This window comes from Pleurodeles waltl, chromosome 1_2, assembly GCF_031143425.1.
Source record: "Pleurodeles waltl isolate 20211129_DDA chromosome 1_2, aPleWal1.hap1.20221129, whole genome shotgun sequence".
Lineage (NCBI taxonomy): Eukaryota > Metazoa > Chordata > Amphibia > Caudata > Salamandridae > Pleurodeles > Pleurodeles waltl.
In genome coordinates this window covers 1,160,240,033-1,160,258,032 of record NC_090437.1, presented here as the reverse complement: position 1 = coordinate 1,160,258,032, position 18,000 = coordinate 1,160,240,033, and the positions used below count along the sequence as shown (strand labels likewise).

Below are 18,000 nucleotides of genomic sequence, written 5' to 3'. Positions count from 1 at the left end.
TACATTTGCTAGTAGTGAAAAACTCCCAACTTTCTTTTGTAACTACTGAGAAGCCTACCCCTCCCATTGGGTAACATTGGGGATTCCTTATTAAAATGAATAAGCTGTAATTCCTACACCAGAGGTTGTAGATATGCCATGTTTAGTAACTTGTAAGGATAACCCCTCTTTATTGGTAAAGTTGGATTTATCATCACAAGTTTGAAAATGCCACTTTAAAAAAGTTGGCATTTTCCGGCCCTTAGCCCTCTGTGCCAGTAACCTGCTTTAGGTCACATGACTGGGTATAACTGACAGTTGTGACTTTGTGAATTCACCCCAGACAGTCACACAATAGGGGAATTAGCTGAGCCTGAATGGGCCATTAACTGACTTGATGGGGGGGTAGAGCTAAGCACAGCCCCATTTGCATCTGAATAGGCTGGGTTCTTCCACCACACAATAGGCTTAACAGCCTTGTATTTTCAGTGCAGCCAGCTAGGAGTCAAGGCAGGAAGGCAGGAAATTAATGGAACTTCATAGAACCCTTCTGGAAACTTATCCCAACATGTAGGAGCAGGCTATGGAAGAGCGCCCCCATACCTACTCCTCAGTTCACTATTGGACCTGTGAAAGGACTCTCAGATGATTGCTTGCTGTTGTGACCTGCTGTGCACTCTGCCAGACTGTTACTGTACCTGGAGGGCCTGCTTTGATGCCTGGAGCCCACCTGGGACCTTCAGAGACCAGCCCTGATGCAGAGCTCTGCAACACCACCTACACCCAAGACTCCAGAAGTGACTCCAAGGGCTAGTTCAGCCTGTCTCCTGTTTTGGGCCACAGGGACATAACAGGCTCCCACCATCTCAAACCTGCACTTGGACCCAGCTTGACTGAGAGGTCTCCCTCCACTCCTGGGCCCTTAGTTGGATGCTAAAGGTGCCCAGATGGCCATTTTCTAAAACTGAGGTCTTGCTATTTCAAACCTTAACCTTTGAAAAAACATAGCTCCAGTTCTACTAATTGGATTTTGATTTATTTGGAGTCAATTAATTTATTTAAATCTTTTCTATTTTTCTAAATTGGTTTGGGATTGGCATTGTGTTGCGTTGTCACTGTGCTGCTGTTTGTGTACTGCATAAATACTTAACAGATTGCCTTTAAGTTTAGCCTGCCTGCTTTTTGTGTCTAACTACCCAGTGTTAAGCACAGGTTAATTTAGTGACTTTTGTAGTTCACCTTGCAAGGTATTGTGGCTGTTGCTTGACTAGGGTTCACACCCCAGTCAACCAAAGACCCTGTTTCTCACTATAACTGCTGAATTTATATGGTTTTGTGCGTATAAATTAAGAACCTAACTATAACGACCCTGTAACCTTTCTTTTTTTAAAGTAAATTTCTATGTTTTTTTAATTCTATTTCTCATTTATATCTTCACTGTAACCTTTGCTTTTTTCAGTAAAAAAACAAAATATATATATATATATATATATATATATATATATACTTTTATATATATATATATATAGCATGCATGGTAAAAAAATGATGGAAATTAACTAAAACAAATCTAAAAAAAATAAAAAGGTTACAGGGACATTATAGTTAAGTTGATGTTTTAGCCTTACAAAACCATAGAAATTCAGCAATTATAATTATTATACTTATAGTTATACTTATCTGAAGAAACTATAATTTATGCCAGAAAGTAACTTTAGGCAATCAGTGATAGTTTCTTAACATAAGTATGACTATAAGTATAACTATAACTGCTGATTTTCTATGGTGTTGTCCAAGTAAAACGTCAACTTTACTATAATATCCCTGTAACCTTTGTTTTTTTGCGTGAATATTAATATATATATATATATATATGTATATATATATATATATATATATATATATTTATATATTTATCATTGGCTGCCAGTAGGCAGTTATAGTTAGGACTCCTGATTATGAGTATGGCGGTCGGTCCTGGGACCGCCGTACCCGTGGTGGCAGTCAGACCACCGCCTCCATGGTGGGCTGACTGCCAGATTACGAAGATGGCCATCAGACTAGCACAAAACCGCTGCAACTGCCAGAATCTTGGATCCCGCCGCAGTAGGGAAGTGGTGATCAATCGCGGTGGTGCCGATGCCGGGACCAAGGTGCTGGCTGTGACCTGCCTTTCCGCCAGGGTCCCTGCCATGAAAAACGCAGTGGAAAGGCAGGAAAGGGATCTCACACAGGGTCCCTGGGAAATTTAGCCCATTGGGCAGGTTGGCTGGGGGCATATGTTGTACCCCCCATGCCTGCACTGTCAACATTGACAACATTGACAACAAAGTGCATGGCAACAGTTTGCTTAAGGTGCTCCTGGCGCTGCAGTGCGGTGGCATGTGCTTCAGGCTCACTTTATGAGTCGAAGCATGCTGCCTCAGTGCCACCGCTGCAGACACACCACCAGCCCAACAGTAGTGTCTTAATGCAGCAGTCGGAAGGCTGCCAGCCTGGTGGCATTCTCCCAACCTCCACGTTGGTGGTATGGCGATACGACCACAAAACTCCTAATCAAGTCCCTAGTTTTGTAGGAAAAGTATTTCTTGTTTTACTAATAGCTTTAGCACTGTTTGACGAATCTTCACTATTCAGGACTAGTTTGCCACTCACTTCACCTGCTGTCTTGAAAGTTTCAGGATGATTTGTTAAGCAGGTGTGTAGGAAAAGGGGGGTTCCAAAATGCATTTTCCTCATGCATTTTCCCATAGGGATTTTGAACACGACTACAGCTTGAGCCGCTTAACAGAATTACACCAAAGTTGACATAAAGCTAGATCTTGGTCCAGGAAGATCTCCTTTTGTAATTTGGTGTAAATCTGATCACTAGTATTAGAATTATTAAAGAGTCCCATTATGCTTAGGGCTTTAATCAGGGAATTCATAATTTACATAAAGTTTCCCTCTATAAAATACATAACCATAAGCCCTTGCTAACACAGACCCGAAAATACTGCTAACACTCACACCTATAAGTGTTTGCACAACAAAACATGCTTGTTTGCACATACAGACATCTCTAAGAACAGCCACTCAAGAACTCTTTATAAGGTGTCTAATTTTCTATGTACATTTTATATTGTTGCATGTGTAGAGCATTTAGTGTGGTGTTCTTCGTTTTTTGCATTTTTACACTATATCCATCAGAGCATGTTTACCTGAATGTGGATTCCACTACAGTTAAACCTCCCTCGCTGCCAGATGCTAAACTGCAATAATACTATGTTTTTACTCTACAACATGCTGTGTCAATAAATAGCAAAGCAGCATGTTTTTTGACATTACAGCTCAGCCAAGAGTGGTTATCTCCCCTGCATCCTCCCTGCTTGAAACTGGGCTTCAAAATAAGTTTTTGTTTGACATTACCTGTTCTCCCTAAATCTCCACACTTACATTGGGTGCACAGTGTGTCGATTGCCGATCTGTCATTGATTTTATGTATGTTAGGAGTGCAGCATTACACAATGGCTTAAAGTGTGAATAATCCAATTAGATGCAATTTATATATGGAGATTCATGCGGAATCAGTTTATTGAGTCTGTAAAGGAATAGCTTTAGTACACATTTGTAGAATTATTAAACTCAATGTACTGCCGTTTTATAATAATGTGTGTTACAAAGACCAGCACCTCTTCACACTGTTCACACTGAGGTGTAATTCAGCACCATGTAGGGTAACTATATATATATATATATATATATATATTTATATATATATATATATATATATATATATATATATAACACTGAAAAAAGGATACAGAGATATTATAGTAGGTCATAGAATTAAATCGACCTTAGAAATTCACTAAGGGAGCTGCTTTTTCAGTCGCTTGTAGGTACTTATAGTTAGGGTCATGTTTCCATTGAAAAAGCATGTTTTGACTTGCCTAAATCTTTGCTGCTGTTGAATCTTCACAAAATTTCCCCCCACATAAGTGTTCAGAGAATATTGTTGTATATGGGAAGTTTTGGAGTGATCCGTCAAGTGGGAGTCGAGAATAGGAGAGGGTAAAAAAAAGTATGTTTTCCATTATAGATCCCATAGGAATCTTAGACATGACTACAGCCCAAACCGCTGAACCAAATTACACCAAATTTGTCAGGAAGGGAGCTCTGGGTGCAGAAAGAATGCTTTCTGTTATTTGGTGTCAATCATTAGGTAGGTTTTGAGATATTAAAAAACAAACAAACATAGATATCTAAAGACGAAAAGGATTTGCGAATAATATCAAGCTCGTGCAGAGATCTGCAGAGCTCTGATTGGCTGCCAACACTTCAACCAGGAAGTGTTGGCAGCCATACTGGGACTCGGCTAAACCAAGTCCCAGAAACAAAGACAAACAAATAAGAAAAGGGGCCAGGGTAGGGACACCTTAATCCCTTAGCTCTGGTGCTGGCCCCCCAGAGCAAAATAGCAATTTGCAAATCTGTGGCCAAAAAAACGGTCTCCTGCACTTTTTTTTAGTAAAGCCCCCAGGTGGGCCAGGTCCCGGGGCACGTCAAAATTAAAATAGGTGTTGCACAAAGCCCCCCTATTAGGGCTTACTGAAGCCCAGGGAACTGCCACCTCTCTGGGTCTTAATTTACACTGAATGTGGGGAGGCTGTGCAGCACCCTCATGTCCTGGGGACTACCACCTCCACAGGGCAAAATGCTTTTATTGAAATGGGGTGGTGTCCCGCAGTCCTAGCCGCCTCCCTGCATTTTGCAGGAGCCAGGCTCTTGCTCCCACTGCTATTGATAGTAGCTCCCTGCTTGTGGGAGCAATATTTTCATCTGTCTTCCCTGCATGTATAGTGTGTGCAGGGAAGGCAGATAAAAGCTCAGAAAGCAAACAGCTGTGTCCCAGGGGTGGGCACCCCGGGACATAGCAGGAGTTATCAAGGGGGGGGGGCACATGGCCTCCATTCAACATTACATAGGCCCAGATTTTAAATGCACAAAACCATAGAAATTCACCTGTTGCAGTTAGAGTTGTCCCAAGTAACTATAGCTCGTGCCCCATGGTAACTATAAATTGAGCCCCCGCCATGCACAGTTTTTTTTTCTCCAAAACTTTACTGCAAATATTTCATCAATATTATCAATGATGTTATCAAAAATGTCATGTGTGCTACAGTTTGTGGGTTAATTAGCAGTGCATGGAGAGGGCGCAATTCAAAGTTCCCTTCAGTTCTGAAATGCAGGTATGCACCGTATTTACAAAAATAGGGACACCTTCCTGCACATAAACTATCATTCATAATATTTTTCTCTTTCTGAATGCAGCATACATAGAAAAAGCAAACACGAGGAGTAATAACAGTATTTCTCCTTGTTGCGCCATGCTAACTCCACCCCAGGGTGGCGTTAGTTGTTGGCGCTGCCTCAGATTTATGATTCCTTGTAAATCGGGGTAGCATCAAAAGCAATGGGTGTTGCGGTGGAACGCCCACAGCAACACACATTGCATGCCACTCTGCCACAGAAAACTGTGTCAGAGGGGCCCATGTTCACAAGGTGGCATTAAGCCATAAAAAGTGGCTTTATGGAGCAGGGCGCAATGCCACCGAAGCATCACAAAAAGTGGTGCTTCGGTGGCGCTAGGGGCTTGTAAATATGCCCTTTAATTTTATTATAGCCCCGCAGAGGTAGGGGTCCCCAGGGCTGGTGGGGAGCCGATCGTCCCCCAACCCAATTCAATGACATCTGTGCCCCAGGGAGGTGGAGGTATCTGGGGATGTAGGGGGGCCAGGCAACCCCCGTTACATATAATGAAAGCTGCAGGGAGGTGGTGGTCCCTGGGGCTGCAGGGGTGCGAGGTTCCCCCATATTACAATGAAAAATTTCCCCAGGACATGGCCCACCTAAAGGCTCCAGGATTACCAAGCACAGGAGCCTGTGCTTAATCATTTTTTTTTAAATGTAGCTGCATCCGCGGATCTGCTGTGAATCTTGGTGAAAATTAAAAAACAAAATGCTTTTTAGCCCTGCACCAGCGCTAAGGGGTCTAGGTATCTGTAGCCTGACCCCTTTTCTTTTTTTACATGTTTTAGTGAGACTCTTCCTGGCAGCCAATCAGAGCTGTGCATTTCCCTGCACGAGCTCGTCATTATTCGTCATCACGGCCAGAGATATAGAAATTTGGATTTCCTTTAATACCCCAAATCTACTGAACCGATTTACATCAAATAAGTGATAGCATAATCTGTGTACCGAAAGATAGCTTTCTGCTATATTCGGTGTAATTCCATCCAGTGGTTCAGGCTGTAGTCCTGTCTAAATGTCCTATGGGAATTAACATGGGAAACACAACTTTTTGATCCCCCCTTTTTTTCTCACCTCCCGCTTGATGGATCACCCCAAAACTTTCCATGGGCAACAAGAAAACAGGAAAGTTTAGTGAAGATTCATCAAATGGTGCAAAAGATATAGACATGTCAAAAAACGCTTTTTCTATGGAAACATAATTCTAACTATAACTAGTTAGTGGCGACCGCCACTAGGTACTATCTATATATATATATATATATATATATATAGATATATGCACACACATCATGCATACACCCACCTAGGTACTATCTCTATCTCTATCTCTATCTCTATCTCTATCCCTCTCTCTGTCTCTGTCTCTGTCTCTCTCTCTCTCTCTATATATATATATATATATATATATATTTTTTTTAATATATATATATATATATATATATATATATATATATATATATATATATATATATATATATATATATATATATATATATATATGCACACACATCATGCATACACCCACCTAGGTACTATATATATCTATCTATATATATAGATAGATATATATGTGTATCTACTGTATATATCAATATAAATAGATCAATAGATAGATAGATACACACACACACATCATGCGTACACCCACACACAGAGCATGGGCCAGATCTTGTCAAACCTTCTTAAAGTCAGGTGTGAGGGCTCGAGTTGCAGTGGAGGAGGTGGAGAGGAGCTGGGAGGGGTGCCACAAAGTTATGACTTTGGCTTTTCCACTCATGGGTGATGCGGGTGATCTCAGTTCCATGCACCCAATGCCTACTTCTATGCAATACACTAAGAGAACATGAAAAGCAGAGCAACTAGTAGCCTAGTGTTTCTTAGGGAGAAGAGACACACTGAATAGCTTGTTAACAGCAAAGTCTGTCTTTATCAGCGGAGGGGGGAAGAGAGTGCTCCCAGCAAAGGGCAAACACACTGGAGTCTTCCTCTTTTATCGGCTTCAGGCAAGATGCAGCATCTGGAAAGAGTTCTGGCAGAAGATGAAACAGTCTCTGACAGAATCTCAGTCCCTGCATCTCAGAACAGGAGGTCAGACAAATTGACCTTTGGAGTCACTCAAGTCAGCCTGGGATGAAGAGAGCAGATCCAGTCTTCCTTCTCAGAAAGAAGGGAAGGCCTCAAGCAGCAAGGTAGTCCTCTGGGAACCAAGGCAATCCTTCTTATGTAGTCCACAGGTCCAGGAAGGTACTGAAGAAGTGGTTCAGGAGGCCCAATTATTAAACCTGGTGACAGCCTTTGAAGTGGGGGTGACATCATAGCTACTCCCATTACTGGTTGTGGAAAATTCTCCCTTTCCCTGGCCAAGCCTCTACAAACAATATGGTGACAAAAGACATGTGTCAAGTTCCCTTGTGAGTGTGCTGGAGACAGCCCTTTTAAATGTAAGCAGGATAGGGAACAGCTCCGCCCCTTCCATCATAGTAGGATAGCCTCTCTTGCCAACACCTATTCCCCCTGTGTCTCACTGTCTGGGAGGAAGTCACAAAGGCCAGCTGCCAAGCTGTTCACACTCATGTGACCCAGGATTGCAGGCACCAAACGGTTGGGGTAAGAAAATGCCAACATTCTAAATGTGGCATTTTAGGAATTGTGACTTAGAATCCAGCATTACAATTAATACAGTTACAATTACAAGTCATTTGAGTCTAAATGTGACATTCCTATCTGTCCCAACCAAAAGCTAACACTTAGTAAATGTAATACAACAGGAGAGGTAGGCCTTACAGTGATGAAAAATAAGTTAGGACATGTAAAATTTAAAGTATATATCCTACCTTTTAACTACACTGTGCCCTACCCGCTAGGCTGTATAGGGTCTACTTAGGAGTGACTTCTATATGTAAAAATGTAAGGTTTAGATCTGGCAAAAGTTTACTTTGCCAGGTGAAAATTGGAGTTTAGAACTGCACTACAAGCTGCAGTGGCAAGTTTGAGAAATGTTTCAAACTGCTACTTTAGGGAGTGGCAGAATCAGTGCTGCAAACACACTAGTAATTTTATTTACACACTCAGGACACATGTAGTACTTCTTTACTTGGGATTTACAAGTACATTAAATGTGCAGATCAGGTGTAGACCAATATTACCATGTTTTAGGGATAGAGCACAAGCACTTCAGCACTGGTTAGCAGTGCTAAAGTACAGAGAGTCCCATGGCCAACAAAAATGAGATCAGCAAAAATAGGAGGGATGAAGGAAAAAAGTTTAGAGGAAGACCACACTAAAGAACGACAGGTCTAGCATACACCATCTATATATATATTTTGGCCTCCCAGAGGCTCAAGGAGGAGGGCCTGCACCCCCTTCCCTAAATATGTTTTGAGCCCCCCCACCCCTCTCCATGGCCAACCCTCAGGGGCATCTTTTGTTTCAACAGATCAAACTGTTCTTCCTCACCACTTCATCTGCAGGAGCTGAGTAAAACTTAGTTAATTACTTATTTTGTGTGAGGAGGCCTGAGTTCCATCTCCTGGGAAACAGCATAATTACCTTGGCCCAGAAGGGTGACAAGAGGCCTAGATTCTGGTTCTGAGTTGAGCCAGAAAAGTATAAAAATTCTGGATGACCCACAAAGTGTACATGTATGATCTTGTAACCTGCGTATTCAAACTCGGTGCAAATGTTTCACCACAGTTTCATACTTTGTAGGCCTAAGGGAAGTGAAAGTACAGTATTAAACAGATTTCCCCCATATGTACAATACATTGTCACTGCAGACAAAACAATAAACCATACTGACTTTACCTCTGAGTGCCCACTGATATTATAAGGTCTAGCCCAGGTCAAGATTTGTCCCTGAAGAGTCCCCTCTGTGCCAGTCTACCTGTGCACAGTTACTGTGCTGTGCACAACGATAGTCTCCCATGAGATTCCACACACATTCCCACACACATGTGACCAAGTATTCATGTGCAACAAGCCAAATGTCCCTTACCCTTGCTGTGACGCATCAGTCTTATATTAAAAGGTAGATACTGGAGGTGAAAAAGCACAGTGATTAGCATGGGTGAGATTCCAGTAGTGAGACTCACCCACACAAGTAAGTCCAAAACTGAATGATCAAAAAAAGAAACAAATCTGGATGTACGAAACAGGTGGAACCCAATTGCAGCAAAAGTGAAATATTTTGGGGATGATCAAGGATCTAACTCAAAGCAGCTTTGTGCTAAATGTCACATAAATTAAATAAAATGCATCTGTGCTCAATCTCTGATATTATGACAAAAGGCTATGACATTTAATTCATGAACAATTTGTAAAGTATTTAGGCAGTGAATACAAGTACAAAAAGTCACACAAAGCACAATAAACCTTCAGGGCCAATTTTAAATAAAGAGAAAAATCTATTATTAAAACAAGATGAACATAGCACAAATCTCATAGGGAAAGTGAAGATATATATATATTTTTTAATTGAAGAGAAAATAGCACCATGGAGTGCAAAACACCAATGATAGTCAATGGTTGCAGTAGATCTGGACCTAGGCATGACTGGACCTGTTCCGTGATGGCGTCTTGGTTTGATACACCAAGTGGATTCCTTCCTCTTAAAATCACAATTTCAAAAAAGTTCCCATCTCTCTGTCAGGAACTGCATTTCTTTTTGGGGAAAAGTATTACATGTTTTTCTCCAAGTTCCAACCTAGAAATCAATGTTGTCATTTTTTTAGAACACAAATCTTCCTTGACCGTGTTGTATCTGAAATTGTAGCCATCACCATGGAACCAATTGCTGGATACCTGAAGCAGGTCAGTCCCACTGGAGCACTGGAACTTTGGATGAAAAGTTTATAAAAGTTTCCAAACTTTCTTTTGGTGCCAAACCAACCACAGAATTACACTTCTAAGGTCCACAGGATCTCAGGAAACGGTGTCTTAGGGTGTCAGGCAGAGGCTGACAACAAAGTACTGTTGCGCTATTCAGGCATATCCAGGAAAAGGCCTCTTGCAGCGTGTTGTGTTCCTGTAGCCACAAAGAGGGTCAGACATCTGCCCCTTTGAGTTCACTTTTTTGCCCTAGATATGTGTAAGGACAGGTCCAGTCAATCAGGGGTCTTCTCGGCTCACAGACAGCTGGTCTAGTTGACCTTTCACAGGTCCAGAAAAGTGTTCTAAGAATGCTGCCTTGGGGTGCCACATTTATGGTTATCACTAGCTTGTGGGTGGAGTTCATTCCTTTACCCTCCCTAATCAATGGGGTAAATGATTCCAGGGGCAATCTTACACATTTTCTCAGTAGGTCCTGTTTACCTTACGGCAAATAAGCCCCAGGTGCCAGGGGAATGCAAAGATGGGCAAAGTTTTCAGCCACACTAAACTTGGCCTTCGGGGGCTGGAGGTGTGTATGGGAGTGTCATAGGGTAATGAACAGTATTCTCCCACATCTGACACTAAAATCCAGTTTGAAGCAAGGCCTGGACCCACAATAAAACAGAAGACAGAAGTCTAGTAAAACAAGAGAGGGTCCCTCAATCACCAGAGAGGAGATACACTGCAATTGTTTTCTGCTTCTTTTTAGGTATTTTCAAGAGCGTACAATTGTTACATGTGACTCAGATTGAGATGTCAGGCAGGAGTTGCCACCGTTATGCCAACAGGATGACCACAGCCTTCACTTGAAGTATTCTGAGATTAGAGGAGTCATCCTTGCTCATTCAGGTTGATCTCTTAATCAGCCCGACCTATTGTATAATTTATGGGAAGAAGTTCATACCTTAGTCAAACTTCATTCAGGCCAAGTACAGACTGACTAGCTGTTGGAGGTTAATGCTAATTAATCTCCTGAAGTCTCGGGCAGAGAAAAGTTAACCTTTCAAAAGTTACTGTTCTTTCACATTTATCAAGAATTTGACTTCACCATTGAATTACATTTTCATAACATTTACACATAGTGCTGTAATTATTTATCTATCTATTCCTTAGATGCAGTATTACAGTTTTAATCAGTACTCTTGCCTTCTACATACAATAGCTAGGGACGTCACAGGGAAAATATATTCTGGGGTCTGACTACTGTAGGAACAACTTTAATTTTCTACATATCCACTTATAAATATTATGCACTCTGCCAGTGGGCTATACAGCCTATATAGAGATGACTTTAACATTTAAAAGGGAGCTCTTTACATGTCTCTTTGCATGTCAAAAATAAATATTTTTTTAGGTCACACCGCAGGTAACACAGGGTAGTCCTGGAGCCATATTTTCCATGCCAAGGTAGTAAATAGCAGAATTAGTGGAAGGGTGGGGTTCGCGTTTGGTATGAGGAGTGGGTTTTGTCTCAGTGCAGCAGTTTAAAAAGCACTGCTGAGTTTCCTGTATGTCCAACAGTTTTCAGGCAACAATAAAAGTGCCAAGATAGCTCTGGTTATTAATATACCTGCTGCAGAAGATCAAGTTTTGTCTAGCAGCAGTTTTGACTCATGTAAGGTAGCACAGAGTGTTTATATACCTGCTGCAAAATACATGTAATATGCAAATCACAGAACAGTATTTTATGTGCATAGTTCAGCTGAATACTGCTTTTATCACAGAGAACCTCTTGTTGCTGCGCAGTTATTAGTTACTATCATAATCTAGCACAGTGAGCTATGAACTGCCATTAAAGAGCTGCATGCCAACTGCATGGTACAGGTTAGGTAGTTACGTTTTTTCCCAGTCTTTAATTATCCTAATTTTGCTAAAAAGGGTTTCTTTGGGCAGAAATAAATTGTATTATTAAAGTCAACCCTAATCACTGCGTTATGTTCTGAATCCTGAGCTTATGCTTCCCCAGACTTAGCACTCTTAAAAGATGCCTACCAGTATGGCTGGCATGTGAATCATACACCTCATAGTCCCCTTTGTTTTACCTAACATTTTCCATGCACTGATTTACACAGTTATGATTCAATGTTCTATCTCCTTATTTGTGCACGTATGATTCATTGACTCTGTCTGTGTGTGTGATATAGAGTACTCCAACACCTACACTGGTAGGAGAGAACCTATGAAGCAAATTAAATAAATGTAAGAGAGGGCCTATGGAGAGATGAGATGCACTGTTAGAGATGATGGTGAGGGAATCATTGAAGAGCCCAAATATAGTTTACTGTATCCTGGTGCGTTGTAAGGCCATCATTTGCTATGCTTTAAAAACAAATGCAGTTGAATATTAAATGGAAAGTGTGTTGTGGAATGCACTGTTTTTGCCATATTCTCCCATTCTTTTTGGGGGAGTGAATTCTCCAAGCCCCATTGTAGTGGTCAGGCTCATCCGCTATGCACTCTGTGGGGGCTGGTCTGACAAAAGTTGCTAGGGCTGCTTTAGGTTCCCAGTCGAACCCTGAAGTCTAGTGCCATGCCTCATTCATGTTTCCACTGTAGTGTCGCTGCGACCATTATACAGAAGCACATTAGTGTGCAGGTAAAAATGTAGGCCGCATTTACTACTAGAGGTTCTAAAACAAATTATCTAGGGATCACAGGACACTGATGTTGACTTTTCATTAAGAGGTTGGCTATATTTTCAAATGTATCTTCTGTACTATCTCTGATCATCTTGCATTTCCATGTAGAGATACCAGGCAGATCACATAACACCAACAGGTATGCTAGAAAGGACATCTGGTGATGGGGAATATGGCAGACTACATGATCAGACCTGGTGTGGGAGACCCTACTGCTTCAACTCTTGACATTGCATGAACATACTTTGCATGTTGGTGATCCTTGGACCACAAAGTAAGACCTGTCTCATGTCTACAAAACAGATGTATGGATGATTCCACTGAACTATTTAGGGGCCCACTGCGACTATTAAAGGTGTATGGGTGCTGTTTTTCAATCACCTTGTATTTCGTTTGCTAATGAGTGTTCCCTCCAAAATGGAAACAAGGTCTATAGATATCCAGGTGCCTCAAGTGTTGGGGAGATCAAGCAAAACCTGCAAAACTGTTATAGGAACAACAGTAAAAATAATTTGACCTACATATTTTTCTACAATTTGGTTCACTGCTGTAGTATGCCTGCATTCCTTTAGAAAACACAATGGATCATAATCTGTATAATGTCTAATAAGAAACATTTTTAAATATTGTTTCATGAACATGTTTAAGCCCTGGATACTGCGAGTACGTCAAGAAAGAGATGCAATTTAAGTTGTCTTAATGCATTTCTGATACACTCTAGCAGAAGGCCCTTTATCCATTGCATTACATACTATCAACACTATCCTACACTGGCCAAGAAATGTTTGTTGAACCCAATGTACTCTACGCCAGAATCAACAAGAAACTCATCCGCAAGCTACAAAACATCCAGAACGCTGCCGCCAGACTGATCCTTGACCTACCTCAACACTGTCACATCTCGCAACACCTGCGTACACTGCACTGGCTTCCCATAGAAAAAAGAATCACCTTCAAGATCCTCACCCATGCACACAAAGCCCTCCAGAACACCAGACAAGCATACCTGAACCAGCGACTCAACCTCTACGTACCCCACAGGGCCCTACACTTAACCCAGCTCTCTCTCGCAGAAGTACACCACATCAGGAAACCAGAACAGGAGGACAAATCTAGTCCAACCTCACAGCCACCGCCTGGAACACCCTTCCTCTCCACATCAGACAAACCACCTCCCTCCTCAACTTCATGAAGGAAGTGATGACATGGCTTTTCTAAGAACAACTTCACCGGTATACGCTACTCTCCCCCTCCCCAGTGCTTTGAGACCCTAACGGGTGAGTAGTTTCGCTTTACAAGCACTGATTGATTGATTGATTGAATGTAAAAACAAGTTCATAAATATTAGGGTATTGTCATAGTTCCATCCACCTGCTGTTCTGTGATCTGTAAACAATAAAAGCACATTAATATTTGAAAGTTGGTAGTGACACGTCTAAAATTGGACTTTGTATTGCAGTTCCATTCTTACTTAGGAGTGGGAGTAACCCGCACAATTAGCTTTAGAGTAAATATGTGGAATTATGTAAAATTATATGAGAAGTGTAATTCAGTATTTAACACTATTTTCCTAGTGCAAAAATGCCCCTTTGCATAAAAAAATTGACCAGAAAATACATTTTGTACTAAGAAATAGCTCTAGATGTGACAGAACATGAACAGCAGAACGGTTTTCTGTCCAACTCACTCCTTTACCGTTCTTTAATTATCACACAGTGCATCACGAAAGCAGCTGGTTGCGTGTGATAAATTTGTTGTTTCTATACTTATTATCCCCCCACATTACTCTTAATTACGTGAGCGGGTGCAATCCCATAATTGTTGATTACTCCACACCAAAGAACAATGAGGATTTAACAAAATTATTCTTGCATACTTAACATTACACCCAGGCCTATTTTAGTGGTGATGTTTCACCAAGTTGTAATTTCTGTCAATTCTTCAGAGATTGGCCTGAACCATCGGAATAAAGAAAGCCCAAAAGAAACATTTCTAAAACATAAGGCCATGTAGATGAAGTGGTTGTGTTGCTTTTGCACCATGCAATGGGGTGCAAACACAACCATTAAAAGTGATTTATCAAGTCACGCAAGACCAGCCCACATGGCCCTGAGTGGCTTGATAAATCCAGGCTAATGCAACACAGCGCGAATTACTTTGTTGCATTACTCTGCCACAATGAGGCATTCCTGGGTGTTCGCATGCCACTCCATGGATTTTGGCGCATTCCCAGATTTACAATAAGTGATTGACCTAGGAATGTACCAAAATGTCTATGCCTCCACAGGTAAGGAGTAACAAAAAATATGTTTATTTCTCTACAGCTTTTCCTTTTTCTATGTGCTGCAGAATGCAGCACACATAGAATAAGGAAAATGCTTCAGGAGATTGTTTTGTACAGGAAGGTGCCCTTTCCTGCACATCAACAATCATGCTTACGGTGCAAGCACCTTTGGCCCATGGTACAAGACTGCCTACGTTGGTGCTAGGCAGCACATTGTGTGCCAGCCCTGGAAAAAGGCAGGAATGTACCGTATTATTTTAAATATGGTGAATTCCTTCAATTTCCCTATTGTGCAGCGCAGCAAAGTGACCTGCTGAGTGGTGTGATTGCTACCTAAATATGCCCCTAAATATATTTTTTTAAATTGAAAAATACAAATATATTGCCTCTAACTATATATCGAACCAAACAAACATAAATATACATTTGTTTTAATTACTTACCATATTCATCCAACAGAATGTTGTCAGGCTTGATGTCCCTGCAAGATATAAAATATTTTCTGCTTATTCAAAATGGCAACAGTTGAAAATGGAAAAAGTAGTATATTGTGCTTTTTTTTTTTTTTAAAAGAACATTTTTAGACATTGTAGTTGGACGCATATCACCACTGACTGACTCAGGAAATGCTGAAGAGGCATATCAAATTATATTATTAATACATCGTGAAATAAGTAAGAGGAAATGGCAGGCTTAAATTCTAAATAGCCTACACCCATATTGAAAAACAACACGTGATAAATGAAAACATGTCAACCACTTGAGAGACATGACTGTCAGTGCAATAATATGAACGATATTAGCAGTCTGGGGTAGTATGGTCCATACTCCCGGGTTGCCCGAGTGCTTTAAGAAGTGTGCTTTTATACAGTTACGGAAAGATGTGCTGATGAAGGCTAGCAAGCACACATTACAGTGTAAAAGCAAACATGTATTCATTGTTCAAATTGTAGTGGCTGGATATGAACACTCATAGAATGAAAGGAGGCATCATAGGGAACAAACACCCTACCAGATTAGTTCTGTGACGAGGAAGGGGCAGATGTGCCACTCAGCAAATCAGTTCTGGCCATGATGTAAAAGTAAGAGGCATTTCATGTCTTTTTTTGAAGATCCGTATTTTGAGGTTGACTGGATACAAAGGGGAACGAGGTTCCAGAATTGCGCTGCACTCTTTGATAAAGATTGAGGGGCATATTTATACTCCGTCTGCGCGATTGTGCGTCAAACATTTTGACGCACATTCAGCGCAAACGTTGCCCCGTGTTTAAACTTTGACGCCCGTGGACGACAAAATTCCGCCGTGTGCGTCATTTTTTGGATGCGGCAACCCGCCTTGCGTTAATGATATGCAAGGTAGGCGTTCCTGTCCAAAAAATGGCTTAAACGGCCGTGCTTCGTATTTATGCTTTCGGGCAAAAATGACGCACGGCCGGGAGGCAGACCTGGAAAATGACGCACAGCCCGATTTGCATCAAAAATTAACGCCTGGGTCAGGGCAGGCATTAAAATAGGGCAAACACATCTGTATTTAATCAGAACACACAGAACAAACAGCAGAGCAGCAGAGCAGCAACAGGGAGCCATGGAGGTGATTCTAATCCAGCGTGCACGCAGGGGCAGAGCCCAGCAGCAACAACAGCAGCTACAACAACACCAGCAGGGACCCCAAAGGCAGCGCAGAAGGCAGAAGAGGATATTCCGCCCCAGAACCACCCTTCAGGGCCTCAGCGAACACAACATCATCCAGAGGTACCAGTTGAACTGGCAGGCCATTCAGCAGCTACTGCACAACATTGAATCGCAGCTGGCCCCCACTTTGCTGACACCCCGCACCATCCCAACAGAAACCAAGCTGCTTGCCATACTTCATATGCTGGCAAGTTCCTCTTTCCAAACAACTGGTGCCCTGGTTGGCGGAATATCACAACCATCATTCTCTGCCTTTTTGGTCAAAGTATTGAGTGCCATCATTGGACTGACACCCCGCCACATCTGCTTCCCTAACACACTGCAGAAGCAGCAGGAAACAAAACAGGGGTTCTACCTCATCAGTGGCTTCCCACACGTCCTTGGTGCAATTGACTGCACACATGTACGCCTTGTGCCACCTGCTGCAACTGAACACCTCTACCGCAACAGGAAGCACACACATTCCATCAACGTGCAGGCCGTAGTCGATCACCAGGGATTGATCACCAACATTGTGGCTAAATATCCTGGGAGTGTACATGACTCATTCATCTTCCGTCACTGCACCATCAATGAACACTTCCAGGATGGACGGTATGGCAATGGACTACTTGTTGGTAAGTACAAAGACCTACTTATATACACACTGCACAGCAACCCTCTAGGACACACAACACATACACCACAACAGCAACATGTGAACAGGAACATACTGAGGTCGTGACATTGCTAGCCATGTTTCTTAGGTCACCATTGAACCTGTCACACATTGGAAATTACTGTACAGCCTAATGTTAAGACGTCGAAGATCACAACGTGTGGAGTGGGTTGCCCAAATGTCACATTGCAAAATGTAAGTGTCCCAATGACCTTTACATGAATCCGTTGCCTAAGTCTAAAGGTATGGGATGTCCAGGGTACATTGATATGAATGTGTTAACAACACTGTCAATTTTAACTGTGTATGGAACTATCATCTCACCCCCAGTGAACACACATGGACACCTGTGTCACAAATCACAATGCTAGGGAGGGCATACTGTACTGCAAATCCCAAAACATACTGCTGACAAACGGTTAGCAGACAAACACTCGTTCAGCCAAGGAAACAACACAATGCAGATGGTACATCCTACAAGCCTTGGATGCTACATTATTACACAAAAGAGTCACAGACAACACAAGACAACTACTGCCATGAAAGGTCATTTCAATAGGGCCAGCTACATCAACATGATCCCA

The 18,000-nt window shown here is 41.8% G+C and overlaps 1 protein-coding gene across 2 annotated transcripts in view; it reads right to left on the bottom strand.

The window, feature by feature from the left end:
* Positions 1-18,000, bottom strand: part of STK32B (serine/threonine kinase 32B) — a 1,635,948-nt gene that overhangs the window by 635,374 nt on the left and 982,574 nt on the right. For both annotated transcript variants that reach the window (XM_069202951.1, XM_069202961.1), the window contains one exon: positions 15,510-15,547. In XM_069202951.1, the coding sequence (XP_069059052.1) occupies positions 15,510-15,547 (38 nt within the window). The remainder of the gene's footprint in view (positions 1-15,509; positions 15,548-18,000) is intronic.